This window comes from Ranitomeya variabilis, chromosome 1 (assembly GCF_051348905.1).
Source record: "Ranitomeya variabilis isolate aRanVar5 chromosome 1, aRanVar5.hap1, whole genome shotgun sequence".
NCBI lineage: Eukaryota > Metazoa > Chordata > Amphibia > Anura > Dendrobatidae > Ranitomeya > Ranitomeya variabilis.
In genome coordinates, this window is record NC_135232.1 from 108209466 (window position 1) to 108224990 (window position 15525).

Below are 15525 nucleotides of genomic sequence, written 5' to 3' on the forward strand. Positions count from 1 at the left end.
TGGAGATGTGTGTGTGAGGGGAGGGGGGGTACAATATAATGTTTGGAGGGCAGTGCGGACCCTCAATCAGTATGATGGACCCTATATCCCACCCCCTCAGTATTATGCTCCCACAGTCCCTTACTCAATTTTATGGTCCCCTACAACTCCCCACTCGGTATGATGGCCCCTACAGCCCACCCCCCACTCAGGATCAAGGCCTCCATAGCCCACACTCACTACTTACCTACCCTCATTTTATCTGACGCAGCAGGTGTAATGTAATGACGTTATAATGCCTGCAATGTGCGGAGTCCGTTGGCATCCTGATCCACTGCAATGGTATCCGCATCCTGATGCACATGCCGCTGAAATTGGGATGACGGGTGAGAGGCTATGTACTATGCAGCATCAGGTCCCCAAATCATGGGCCCCATAGCAGCCTCATAGTCCACCACTATAGGTGGTACACCCCTACTCAGCACCCCTAGTATGTCCAGCATTAGGTAGGGTAGACAGCAGCGTGAGCAGCCTCTTCTTGACTCAGCACCCCTGGTATCTCTAGTATTAAATTGTATACCTAGTGTGGATAGCAGTGTGAGCAGCCTCTTCTTACCTCAGCGCCACTTATATTTCCTTTATGTGAGCAGCCTCTTCTTACCTCAGTACCCCCAGTATCTCCATTATTAGATCACATAGATATGGTGGACAGCAGTGTGAGCAGCCTCTTCTTACCTCAGCGCCACTTGTATTTCCTGTATGTGAGCAGCCTCTTCTTACCTCAGTACCCCTGGTATCTCTAGTATTAATTCATATAGCTAGGGTGGGTAGCAGAGTGAACAGCCTTTTATCTCAGCTCCCCTTGTATTTCCCGTATTAGATCAGATAGACAGGGTGGACAGCAGTGTGAGCAGCCTCTTCTTACCTCAGCGCCACTTATATTTCCTGTATGTGAGCAGCCTCTTCTTACCTCAGTACCCCCGGTATCTCCATTATTAGATCACATAGATATGGTGGACAGCAGTGTGAGCAGCCTCTTCTTACCTCAGCGCCACTTGTATTTCCTGTATGTGAGCAGCCTCTTCTTACCTCAGTACCCCTGGTATCTCTAGTACTAATTCATATAGCTAGGGTGGGTAGCAGTGTGAGCAGTCTTATCTCAGCTCCCCTTGTATTTCCCATATTAGATCAAATAGCTAGGTTGGACAGCAGTGGGAGCAGCCTCTTCTTACCTCAGCACCATTGGTATGTCCAGTATTAGATCATGTGGCAGCATATCATCCTACACGAGGGAGAAAGCGGTGCGTCCTACTGCACATGCTCACAGACTTCTGACATGCTAGGACAGATTTCTGTCAGTGGAACCAGGCAGCACCCATTTTAGTCCTAGACTGATTGCCTCCCTAGACAAAAAAAACTAAGATTTGCTAAATAAAGTTAATTAGGAATTAATTTATGACTTTTTTTTTAGCTACTTATTTTTGTGATTTTTTATAGAACCTGAATTATTGTTCCATAGTGTTCCAGAAACTTCTTAGACCCCGCCAACCTGATACTGCCATCATCATTCATAAATTCCACCTATAGAATAGAAGCAGGAGACTATTCCTCCTCAAATCTGAAGCTTTTCTCTATGAACAAAATAACCTGCTGGATTACATGCAAGACTTAATTCAACATAACATTACTGATTGAAAAGGTATAGATCATGGCTTGTAAATTATATGCCTGTGCAAAAAAAAAAATGTGAAATTTGGTAATTTTGGAGCAGTACCAAAACAAAATCAAGACATTTTGTGTAACATTTATTTTTAATATCAAAATAACAAAAAAAATTAAACAGACTTTAAGCTCACATTTTTGTTTTGTCATAAATTAGAAATATAATAAATACACAATATTAAAAGTATTTTGTGAAAATATTACTGGAAATAAATAACCTAAGGAGGTCAAGATTGATTATAACAGGAGTACGGTACCTTGTAGATTGCACTGATAAAAAATATATATAATCGCCCAAGTTCCAAAGGGTGTATAACTTTTACTGTTATAAAATATATAGATGATAGAAAGAAGAGGAAAAAAAGCTTTTTTTATTTGTACTTACAAACAAACAGTGCCATACCTGTCCACAGGTCGTGTGTGGTAGTGCAGCGCAGCTCCATTCAGTTCAATGAGGATATATAGACCGGTACAGCACTGTTTTATAGGTATGCCATGTGTCTCTTCTACTGTTAGTCTCAACCTTCTGCAGATTCACATGGTAGCCAGAAAAAAAAATTACGGCTCAGAAAACCATGTTCCAAAAATATATATGCATTTAAAATAAATAAAAAAATTAACTTAACTTCTAAAAAATATATATTAATTGCAAAGCTTCAATATAGGACATTATTTTAGCGCAGGCTTGAAAAGCAGTTGAGAAGTAAATTCTCAGCATTTATCAGTCCAATGAACAATCCACATGGAGCTCTGTGGTCACCTTCAGCCAGCAGGCGATGCCGAGTGAAAGTCTAGGTGGACAGATCTCGTAAAGTCAAAATGGTCCTCTGATATGTCGTAGAAGCAGACTTGTCCACCCTTGATTTCCACAATGACAGGGCTTTATGGAGCTCTGCAACCCCTTTGCTACAACTCACAAAATCCCACACATTTAGAGACTAATGGTATTTAGAGTTTAACACAAAGATTTGTGATGCCCTGGCCCAGCACCCAGTCCAGTCCTCCATGGCAGCTGAACAAAGGCAGTTGTTACTTGTATGCCGGCATCCTCGGCACCTCTTGCACTTACTAGGTCATGACTTCACGAGGCCTTGGGCAACAGCAAAGGGCCTAGTAAGCACAAGAGGCATCCAGGATTCCCAATGCAGAAGGGAAGACTGCCCTGGTCCAGCTGCCACCAAGGCCCAAACTGGACACCAAATTGATCTTGCTCAACTCTATACTATTGATATTATTGACCTTTGCGTAAGTTCACTTTATCCTAAAAAAAAGTTTCTAAACACTACCAAAGGGATGCCAAGTTCTCTGAATGTGTCCTTATTCTGGAAATCAGTGAAAGGCTTGGAAAACAAACTTCAGCAGTGTGATCTCCATATTCATAAAAAAAATGTTTATGTCATTTCTAAGAAATTTGAGATGTCTTCAGCCCATACCAATTCTATTCTTCAATTGGAACCAGTCTGAGCAGAAGTAGGCAATGGCTAAGTAATACACCAGTTATAGAGCTCGATCCTGTCCTGTCACTGGCAGCCATCACAGGTCACACTTCAATTGGAAAGTAATCTGGTTGTGGTCAGGGAAGTCTTACCAAGGTCAACGTGTGGCTTATTCAGATATACTTTTTCTTTTACTTAATTTTTAAATAAACAATATTAAAAATCACAACACCGTTCCCAATAAAATAACTTAGAAAATTCAAATATATTATTATATAAGATTTGGATAAAGATTTTAGGATTGGATTAAGATGACCGTGTGTAACGTTAATTACAAAAAAAAATAAAATGGCCATCATTTCATAGTCTGGTCACAGTTCTGGTGAGGTATCCCATGTGCGCAGTCATTAATGTCTGAAGAGCCTGGAAACTGTCTTCATCTGTACCGATGCAAACCAGTATTAACAAAATGGCACCTGTAATCTAGGCCACCATGGGTGGAAGATGGATCTTCACTGAAAAAGTAAGATCTAAAAAAATAGTAATTATGCAATGTAATTGCTGTGCTTCCAAATATCACATTGTTTAATAGGAATCATTTAAAAAAAGCATCAATTGTCAGACTGGAGCGATTTGTCTTGGCTTTTTTAGAAGCCGGGTTCTGCTGTGCGGTTCCGCGTCTGTTGGGAAAAAAAAAAAAATCAACAAAAAGTCAGAAATCAAATACATCATACCAAGGATTGAGCCAGGTATAGACATCGCTCCATAACAATTGCTGTACAAAATGTCCATAGTCCAGTTGTACAACGTCTAGAAAGTCTTTCTAAGGGTATGTGCACACGTTGCCGATTAGCCTTACGAATTTCTGGTGCGGATTTTGCCTCTCCTGGCAGAAAACGCAGCCTTGGATTTGTCGCTTTTTTTTGTGCGGATCCGCAGCGTTTTTTGTGCGGTTTTACTGCGGATTTTTGGCGGATTTACTGCGTTTTTTACCCCTGCGGATTAACGTGTGCACATACCAAAAAAAGGCGCAGATTCTGACCTGCGTTTTCTGCCAAGAAATGCAGAATCTGCACAGAAAATTCCACAGTCAAATCTGCAACGTGTGCACACAGCCTTAATGGAATGGGTACAAAAACGCTGCAGATCTGCAAAAAAGAAGTGACATGCTACTTCTTTTAATCCGCAGTGTTTCCGCACTGGATTTTCCGCAAAGTGTGCACAGATTTTTTTTTTCTCATTGATTTACATTGTACTGTAAATCAATTGCGGATCTGCAGCGTTTCTGCACCGCAAAAAACGCTGCGGATCCGCAGAGAATCCGCAACGTGTGCACATACCCTAAGGCCAAATTCAGGAGTTTGTTTTCTTGCAGTAAGAGGAAAACAGACTGAGATTCATCAAATTTTGATAAGTTTCATTAGTTTTTTCACTGATGTGGGAAAACATTTTTTCCACCTTCTCCTATCAGTCAGTGAAAAACTGAACAGCACACAGATGGCATCCAAGGGCAGCCTGATTGTTTGACGGACCCATAGATTTGCATTGCAGACTCTCGGGCCAATATCTCCATGACTTTGCATTAACCACTCGGTGCTCAAAAAAAAAAAAATCACTGACATGTGAACAGGTCCATAGACGATCACAGGTACAAGTGTCATCTGTGAAAAGAATAGATAGCACTCGTACTATAATAATAATCTTTATTTATATAGCGCCAACATATTCCGCAGCGCTTTACAGTTTCAACACAACAGTCATAAGTAACAACGTTAACAATACAATAGTTAAAGCAAAATAAGACGACCCTGCTCGTGAGAGCTTACAATCTACAATGAGGTGGGGGGAGATACAAAGTACAGGTGTGTATTTACAATGATGTATTTACAATGATGGTCCAGCCATCTTCAGGGGGTGGGGGATAGATGGAAGTAGTGAATGGGCTACACACACACAAACATAAAATGACTGATTAGTTAATGTGGTAGGCCGCTCTGAACAAATATGTTTTGAGCGAGCGCCTAAAACTATGCAAATTGTGGATGGTCCTAATATCTTGGGGTAGAGCATTCCAGAGGATTGGCGCAGCACGGGAGTAGTCCTGGAGTGGGAGGTACGGATTAGTGTAGAGGTTAGTCGAAAGTCGTTTGCAGAGCGCAGCGGTCGGCTAGGCCGATAGACAGAAATTAGGGAGGAGATGTAAGGGGTTGCCGCACTGTGGAGAGCTTTGTGGGTGAGAACAAGTACTTTGAATTGTATCCTATAATGAATGGGCAGCCAGTGTAATGACTGGCGAAGAGCGGACGCGTCCAAGTAACGATTAGCCAGATGGACAACCCTGGCTGCTGCATTAACCCCTTTCTGACATCGGACGTACTATCCCGTCGAGGTGGGGTGGGCCCCCATGACCACGGACGGGATAGTACGTCCAGCGCGATCAGCGGCGCTCACGGGGGGAGCGCGGCCGATCGCGGGCGGGTGTCAGCTGCCTATCGCAGCTGACATCCGGCACTATGTGCCAGGAGCGGTCACGGACCGCTCCCGGCACATTAACCCCCGGCACACCGCGATCAAACATGATCGCGATGTGCCGGCGGTGCAGGGAAGCATCGCGCAGGGAGGGGGCTCCCTGCGGGCTTCCCTGAGCCCCCCGCAGCAACGCGATGTGATCGCGTTGCTGCGAGGGTCTTACCTCCCTCCCTGCCTGCTCCAGACCCGGATCCAAGATGGCCGCGGATCCGGGTCCTGCAGGGAGGGAGGTGGCTTCACAGAAGCCTGCTCAGAGAAGGCACTGTGAAGCAGCCTGCACTTCTCTCAGATCGGTGATCTGTCAGAGTGCTATGCAAACTGGCAGATCACCGATCTGTATTGTCCCCCCCTGGGGCAAAGTAAAAAAGTAAAAAAAAATTTTTCCAAATGTGTAAAAAAAAAAAAAAAAAAAAAAAAAAAATATTCCAAAATAATGAAAAAAAATATATATATTATTCCCATAAATACATTTCTTTATCTAAATAATAATAAAAAACAATAAAAGTACACATATTTAGTATCGCCGCGTCCGTAACGACCCGACCTATAAAACTGGCCCACTAGTTAACCCCTTCAGTAAACACCGTAAGAAAAAAAGAAAAAAAACGAGGCAAAAAACAACGCTTTATTATCATACCGCCGAACAAAAAGTGGAATAACACGCGATCAAAAAGACAGATATAAATAACCATGGTACTGCTGAAAGCGTCATCTTGTCCCGCAAATAACGAGCCACCATACAGCATGATCAGCAAAAAAATAAAAAAGTTATAGTCCTGAGAATAAAGCGATGCAAAAATAATTATTTTTTCTATAAAATAGTTTTTATCGTATAAAAGCGCCAAAACATAAAAAAATAATATAAATGAGGTATCGCTGTAATCGTACTGACCCGAAGAATAAAACTGCTTTATCAATTTTACCAAACGCGGAACGGTATAAACGCCTCCCCCAAAAGAAATTCATGAATAGCTGGTTTTTGGTCATTCTGCCTCACAAAAAACGGAATAAAAAGCGATCAAAAAATGTGACATGCCCAAAAATGTTACCAATAAAAACGTTAACTCGTCCCGCAAAAAACAAGACCTCACATGACTCTGTGGACCAAAATATGGAAAATTTATAGCTCTCAAAATGTGGTAACGCAAAAAATATTTTTTGCAATAAAAAGCGTCTTTCAGTGTGTGACGGCTGCCAATCATAAAAATCCGCTAAAAAACTCGCTATAAAAGTAAATCAAACCCCCCTTCATCACCCCCTTAGTTAGGGAAATAGGGAAAAATAAAAAAAATGTATTTATTTCCATTTTCCCATTAGGGCTAGGGTTAGGGTTGGGGCTAGGGTTAGGGCTAGGGTTAAGGTTAGGGCTAGGTCTAGGGTTAGGGCTAGGATTAGGGTTAGGGTTGGGGCTAGGGTTAGGGCTAGGGTTAGGGCAAGGGTTAGGGCAAGGGTTGGGGCAAGGGTTAAGGCTACAGTTAGGGTTGGGGCTAAAGTTAGGGTTAGGGTTGGGGCTAAAGTTACGGTTAGGGTTTAGATTACATTTACGGTTGGGAATAGGGTTGGGATTAGGGTTAGGGGTGTGTCAGGGTTAGAGGTGTGGTTAGGGTTACTGTTGGGATTAGGGTTAGGGGTGTGTTTGGATTAGGGTTTCAGTTATAATTGGGGGTTTTCCACTGTTTCGGCACATCAGGGCCTCTCCAAACGCGACATGGCGTCCGATCTCAATTCCAGCCAATTCTGCGTTGAAAAAGTAAAACAGTGCTCCTTCCCTTCCGAGCTCTCCCGTGTGCCCAAACAGGGGTTTACCCCAACATATGGGGTATCAGCGTACTCAGGACAAATAGGACAACAACCTTTGGGGTCCAATTTCTCCTGTTACCCCTGGGAAAAAACAAAACTGGGGGCTAAAAAATAATTTTTGTGGGAAAAAAAAAGATTTTTTATTTTCACGGCTCTGCGTTATAAACTGTAGTGAAACACTTGGGGGTTCAAAGTTCTTACAACACATCTAGATAAGTTCCTTGGGGGGTCTAGTTTCCAAAATGGGGTCACTTGTGCGGGGCTTCTACTGTTTAGGTACATTAGGGGCTCTGCAAACGCAATGTGACGCCTGCAGACCATTCCATCTAAGTCTGCATTCCAAATGGCGCTCCTTCCCTTCCGAGCCCTTCCATGCGTCCAAACGGTGGTTCCCCCCCACATATGGGGTATCAGCGCACTCAGGACAAATTGGACAACAACTTTTGGGGTCCAATTTCTCCTGTTACCCTCGGGAAAATACAAAACTGGGGGCTAAAAAATAATTTTTGTGGGAAAAAATTTTTGTTTTATTTTTACGGCTCTGCATTATAAACTTCTGTGAAGCCCTTGGTGGGTCAATGCGCTCACCACCCATCTAGATACGTTCCATAGGGGGTCTACTTTCCAAAATGGTGTCACTTGTGGGGGGTTTCTACTGTTTAGGTACATTAGGGGCTCTGCAAATGCAATGTGACACCTGCAGACCATTCCATCTAAGTCTGCATTCCAAATGACGCTCCTTCCTTTCCGAGCCCTCCCATGCGCCCAAACAGTGGTTCTCCCCACATATGGTGTATCATCGCACTCAGGACAATTTGGACAACAAATTTGGGGGTCCAATTTCTCCTGCTACCCTCGGGAAAATACAAAACTGGGGGCTAAAAAAATAATTTTTGTGGGAAAAAATTTTTGTTTTATTTTTACGGCTCTGCATTATAAACTTCTGTGAAGCCCTTGGTGGGTCAAAGCGCTCAAAACACATCTAGATAAGTTCCTTAGGGGGTCTACTTTCCAAAATGGTGTCACTTGTGGGGGGTTTCAATGTTTAGGCACATCAGTGGCTCTCCAAACGCAACATGGCGTCCCATCTCAATTCCTGTCAATTTTGCATTGAAAAGTCAAACGGCGCTCCTTCCCTTCCGAGCTCTCCCATGCGCCCAAACAGTGGTTTACCCCCACATATGGGGTATCAGCGTACTCAGGACAAATTGTACAACAACTTTTGGGGTCCAATTTCTTCTCTTACCCTTGGGAAAATAAAACATTGGGGGTGAAAAGATAATTTTTGTGAAAAAATATGATTTTTTATTTTTACGGTTCTGCATTATAAACTTCTGTGAAGCACTTGGTGGGTCAAAGTGCTCACCACACATCTAGATGAGTTCCTTAGGGGGTCTACTTTCCAAAATGGTGTCACTTGTGGGGGGTTTCAATGTTTAGGCACATCAGGGGCTCCCCAAACGCAACATGGCGTCCCATCTCAATTCCAGTCAATTTTGCATTGAAAAGTCAAATGGCGCTCCTTCGCTTCCGAGCTCTGTCATGAGCCCAAACAGTGGTTTACCCCCACATATGGGGTATCGGCGTACTCAGGACAAATTGTACAGCAACTTTTGGGGTCCATTTTCTCCTGTTACCCTTGGTAAAATAAAACAAATTGGAGCTGAAGTAAATTTTTTGTGAAAAAAAGTTAAATGTTCATTTTTATTTAAACATTCCAAAAATTCCTGTGAAGCACCAGAAGGGTTAATAAACTTCTTGAATATGGTTTTGAGCACCTTGAGGGGTGCAGTTTTTAGAATGGTGTCACACTTGGGTATTTTATATCATATAGACCCCTCAAAATGACTTCAAATGAGATGTGGTCCCTAAAAAAAAATGGTGTTGTAAAAATGAGAAATTGCTGGTCAACTTTTAACCCTTATAACTCTCTAACAAAAAAAAATTTTGGTTCCAAAATTGTGCTGATGTAAAGTAGGCATGTGGGAAATGTTACTTATTAAGTATTTTGTGTGACATATCTCTGTGATTTAATTGCATAAAAATTCAAAGTTGGAAAATTGCGAAATTTTCAAAATTTTCGCCAAATTTCCGTTTTTTTCACAAATAAACGCAGGTACTATCACAGAATTTTTACCACTATCATGAAGTACAATATGTCACGAGAAAACAATGTCAGAATCACTGGGATCCGTTGAAGCGTTCCAGAGTTATAACCTCATAAAGGGACAGTGGTCAGAATTGTAAAAATTGGCCCGGTCATTAACGTGCAAACCACCCTTGGGGGTGAAGGGGTTAAGGATAGACTGGAGAGGGGAAAGTCACGTGAGGGGGAGGCCAATTAATAGAGCGCTACAATAGTCCAGGTGGGAGTGGATCAGGGCGACAGTGAGGGTATTTGTTGTTTCCATGGTGAGAAAAGGACGGATTCTAGAGATGTTCTTTAGGTGTAAGCGGCACAATCGGGAAAGAGATTGTATATGGGAGGTGAAGGAGAGGTCAGAGTCAAATGTAACACCCAGACAGCGCGCCTGCTGTAGGGGTGTTATGAAAAACTTATGAAAAACTGATGTGAAAATGAGCCTCAATTCAACTCACTATTTGTATGACAGACTCCCCAAATGGTTACTGAATCCCTAAGCAAACACCAGTAATGTATTGTTAATAGAAATCCATAAAGGATGAATGGGGATAATGTAGAAGAACACAACAAAGTGTCTCCTGCAGTCAGCGTGTGAAGGTATAAAATAGAGGTCATGGCAAATTGTCTTCAGCAAGAGCTTTATATAAGCAGGATAAAGTAATAATGGACAAACCATTGAACGTTTTTACATTTTACATCAAAGTGTAATGTTGTGTAAATAACGTATATGCTTTACTATAAAAGGTTTTGAAAAGAAACTTTTTTTATTTTAATTAAAAGCTGCTTTCTACAGTTCCAGTAAAAGCTATGAGAGTTCAGAAATCTTATACACACGCTTTTATTTCCTGACTGAATTGGAAAACTAAAGCATTTTTTTTAATGTGTAGCCTGTCAATTCTTGCATCTGTTCACCAATAAAGCAATGACAAAGTGCAAAAAACACAGAAAGCAAAACGCATGGTTAAAACTAACCTTATTAAAAATGTACAATATACACACCAAAAAAAATGCTGTAAAAATGCAGAAAAAAGGGGAAAAAAATATAAAACTTGCTGTGTGTCGACAGCTTCTTTACTGCCAAGAGAACAGGTGTTGCCTGCAGAACATAACCTTCGGCAGCTCTCGACGCTATAACGTGTATGTGGGCGCTGGGCGACTAATGGTCAGCAGAGATGTCCATCACGCATGGCCGCTTTCAGACTTGCTATCAACGTTGCTCTCCCGGAGATAAGCCACCGGCTGTCGTGTCAGTTGGCTGCTTTCTCATAGAGAACACAGGACGGCTCAGTCAACCGCACGCTCTGGTGTTTGGGAGAGTCGCCTGGGATGACTGTCAGACGAAAGATCGACCTAAACATCGTTAGACTGAGCCATCTAATGTGTATGGCCAGGTTTAGTCTCCATATTGATAATCGACCTGATTAAATGGAATTTCCAGGCTTGGGACAAACGTCTGCAGACACTAAGAAACTACAGACTGATGAATAGCGACAGTCCCAATCTAGGACACCCCTTTAAGTGAAGAGCGTGATCCGATGTTTAACTGTTCATATTCTGATTTATTTAGTGCATCAAAAATCCTAAGGTTAGGTTTCGCACAGGAGGGATCTGCTGCAGAATTTTAGCAGCAGAAATTCTGCTACAAATCTGGATTGCCAAAACTGCTGTGGATTTCCTTGCAGAATTTATTGACATTCCGCAGATTTTAAATCAGCAGTGTCGGTCAGCATCCTCCACAATTCTGCTACTGTGAAGTGTGTAAATGCCTCTTCCATGTCTACCCCCATATTACAATAAATAATATGTATATATATATATATAATAAGTATAACTATTTGATGATGATGAGTGTTCATGGTCACAATCCGGGGATCTACTTCAGGCTATAAACGCCGACAACCACACCAACAGACCCCTGATAACTAAACCTACCGTTTAGTTCGTGAAGTAGATTTATTCCTGGCATTCCCTCTGACTGTGGTTCCTGATGATAACAAAAAAAAATCAAATTAAAAAAGAGCATTTACAACAAATAATACTGTATGTCCCATATTCCAATAAGACACAAATCAACATTGTTTAGAGTTCAACATAGGGTTGAAACTGAAACGTTCTTCTCAAGTGGTCTATTCAGCATCTCAGAACTCTGAAGTTTCCGCACTTTCTTTTTTCTAGCAGGGCGGGCTCTCCTCATTGAGTGACAGCTCTGGTGAGTAGCAGAGCTGAAGTATTCCTAGAACTATAAAGCTCAGCACAAGTTCTGCTGTAACACATTCAGCTATTAGTCATTTGTTCTGCTCTAGCTGTATGTGCATATAGGAGATAATAGTACATTATAAAAGCACAAGGCTCGGGAAAGTGAGCGCCATGAGGCTGATTGCTGGAGAACTGTGATTACACAAAAGTTGATGGGAGCAGCTTGAGAGGGGGGGGGGGGGGGGGGGGAAGGTGAGCAGCAACCTGCTGGAAAGAGGTGACTGGGATATTAGTAGTTAACTCCTCTCCTGGAATGTAACTACTGCACATACTAGGCCAGTCTCCAGTGACCGAGCACTACAGAAACAAGCTGTACACTGCATGAGATAAAAGCTCTCACTGTAGGAGTGTGACATGAGATAGAAAAACCAAGTCAGTTGCAAACTTGGTTATTTTCATGGTGTCTAATTAAAGCAATTTATCAACTTTAAAATAGTTATTTAAGCAGTTAAAAGGGGTTGTCCGATCATAACATCCGACATCTGGAGACCCCTGCGATCGTGCAATTTTTGCTCCAGTGGCTGTCAAATGTAAAAGACTAAACAAAGATGAAAAAACAGCTCCATTTTATGTGTAGCGGCTGCTTTAAAAAAAAAAAAATAAAAAAAAAATAGGAGCTGTTCTGCAGTACCAAACAGCAGTCCCCTCACACTGTCACATTGAAAGGATCTCCGCTTTGCAATGCCGCTCAAATGATTACATCTGGTGACCACCAATCCATTGCATAGGTCATCAATATTTTGTGACCGGACAACCCCCTTAAGAAGCGGTTGTCTAGTAGAGGAGAACCCTTCCGAACATGAATGATGTGAGAAACATCATATAACGCAGCATTAGCAACGCAAAGTATTTAGAAAGCATTGTAAGCTTTTACGCAGACTATATCTGTACTTTGCTCTTTTTTAGGTGATATATTTCTTTTAAGATTCCGCCGAATCACCATTTGTCATACACAGTATCGTCTAGATAAATTTATGTCATATGATTCATAAAAAGAAATGGCTATTTTACAAAGGACAAATATTCCGTCAAAAGAATTGTCTGCAAACAAAACGTAACCGTCCAAACAGATATTAATCACTACAAAGCTCCACCAATATACATTTACAGGAAGACGGTGATTGATGGCGACATGAGGTTATTAAGCAGGAAGGTAGGGTTCAACTCCTGTATTCATCCTGTCTCCGCACATCAGTCATCCCCGTGCATCTAGCTCAGGGGCAGAGAATAAATCTGTAATGTCATTCCTTTCTGTGCAGTTCTGTGTGATGCACGGAGGACGAGGTACTGATGAAACATGGTGGCGCTTTCTGAACCAGAAATGCAGAGGGAATAAACCTCCCATTCTGATTCATAGTGCACGTGTAAAGCAATGGAAGCGTCTGCCGCTGACCCTTTGTTGTGCCGACAGTCGGATGACCACTACTGAACACGTTGGGGCTATCCTGGAGAGAAACACAAAGTTCACCAGCTCCCGTAGAGTACCTGTGAAGATCCATGGCATGGCATGGAAAGTAGAAGCCCCTGCTAGGCTTGAGATACAGACAGCAAATGAAGATGTCCAGTCGTTTGCATATAAAAGTTCATCAATGATTACTAAAGAGAACCAAAGGAAGCTTTGTTTGGATATATAAAATAGATGAATTTATTGGTTACAAAAACACTCCATAAAAACACTTATAAAAAACACACTAAGTACAAAGATGCAAGCACATTATTTGTGAATAACTGTGCATATAACACAAAAGTGTAAAAAAGACACCAGGACTAATGGAACGTCCCACATAAATCATGAGCTGTATATGTCCTTGTGTATACAATTACTGCGGTGCAGCCAAGCTTTTAACTCCATATGCTGTTATAACTAAACAGAAGAATTTTTCTGATATCTCAAATCGCCCTTAGTATATTCTAAAAGGTATGGGCCAGAGTAACAGAATAAGTAATAATACCCAAACGCTAATCCTACAGTAAGGTCCTAGATACCATAACCCTGTGGACCCTCATAACGTTGGTAATACTGAATATAAAGGTTTTACAAGCTGAACATATGGAGAGCAGGTCTCACCAAATATAGGGACGCTCCAGCACGCACCCCGACGCGCGTTTCGCTTCTCGTAAGCCTCGCTTTATGAAGGGGAAGTGTCAAGTTCATCAATGTATTAGTACAGCTTAAAAAGTTTCAAGTACATTAAAAATATTGCATGATGGTAAAAACTGACGTGTTTCGATCACAGAGCTATCCTTAATCATGGTCTCCTAGCCTGAAGATGCCATTTACCACCAGTGAGCCTATGTATCATGGTTTAGTGTATGTACAGGGGAAGTTCACAATGTACTTACACTAATTGAGCCTTATGGGCACGTTTAGTAACCGAGGCTGTAATAGAGTCCTGGTGGCCAGCAAAGACCAGTCAAAATGCATGCACTATACGGTATTCCTTACTTGTACATGGGGGGGGGGGAGTCTATGGGTGATTATTGCCATTGTATGGCATCCATCCCAAGCATCTGCTCTATAAAATCATCATGAGTTTTTAATAGCTATATCCAGTATACCAATGTCATTACAGCCTACGGGTGACGCATGCCTAGTGGTAGCATCCATCACCCTAGGCTATAATGTCATCTGTTTAACAAATAGTTATTAATATAATTAATATATTAATAGAGTCATGAAAAGCTCCTGGCATACAGTACACTGATACCATTACAGCATAGGGGTGATGGATGCCTCCGTTTAATTTATACATGGATTCAATTGAGGCCAAAAGCTCAATATGACCCTGTAAATGGTGTATAAATTACAATGTGGTTCCATCGGTAGTTTACAAAGGAGAAAAGTAATTATTTTTTTATTTAGAGAAGACAAGCACCTTCCTAATACAAGTCAATGTCATGCTTTAGATGCAGCAGACTGGCATTGTGTACGAACATTTGAAGAGAACCTGCCATCAGGATCAGGCATGATAAACTGAAGACAGGGGCATAAATTCACAGTTCTGCTGATTCACTAGGTACCTTCATTGTAGAAATATGCAGCCTGGTTATTCTTTAGTCACCAATGGAAGTTTTGGTGCAATATGCTGTTCATGCATCGGAGCAGGCCAGTGGGGTGGGACTATGGGTAGGGTCTTCATCTCTGCCACGGTTCCTTAGCTGCCTCTGGTGTAAGGCGCTGTCCTAGCTGCACAGATCGATCTGGTTGCAGGCTTCCGTAAAATGGCGCCATGTGCAGATTGAGATCTCGGCTCAATAACAAGCAGAGATCTCAATCTGCGCACGTGCTGCCACTTTGTACCAATATCTTTAGTATAGATAGATAAACTTGTGCACTGCCTTAGTATTAGCGGTGCTCAGGTAGGTTCCAACACCATAACCATATGTAAATAAACCTGGCACTCAACTTTCTTATCTGGAGATTTATTTTATTATCAGCAACAACAAAACGTTTCGGTCTCAAACTGGACCTTCCTCAGTTACTGAAAGTGCAAAAATAATAAAGAAACAATATACAAAAAAATAAAGTATATACAATACTGGACATCCAGTGTATAAAGAACATGGCAATGCAGATATTGCAAAGGTACAAAAACAGTACAGAACCGACCAATATTGGCACAATACTACTTTGGAAGGTGAATGGTTAATCTGTTGTGA

At 41.7% G+C, this 15525-nt stretch overlaps 1 protein-coding gene across 3 annotated transcripts in view; it reads right to left on the minus strand.

The window, feature by feature from the left end:
- Positions 1 to 1775: 1775 nt before the first annotated feature.
- POLK (DNA polymerase kappa) overlaps positions 1776 to 15525 on the minus strand; it is a 113161-nt gene continuing 99411 nt past the window's right edge. For all 3 annotated transcript variants that reach the window (XM_077287377.1, XM_077287383.1, XM_077287392.1), the window contains 2 exons: positions 11542 to 11593; positions 1776 to 3817 (listed from right to left, as the gene is read on the minus strand). In XM_077287377.1, coding sequence (XP_077143492.1) covers positions 3733 to 3817; positions 11542 to 11593 — 137 coding nt within the window. In that variant the 3' untranslated portion in view covers positions 1776 to 3732. The remainder of the gene's footprint in view (positions 3818 to 11541; positions 11594 to 15525) is intronic.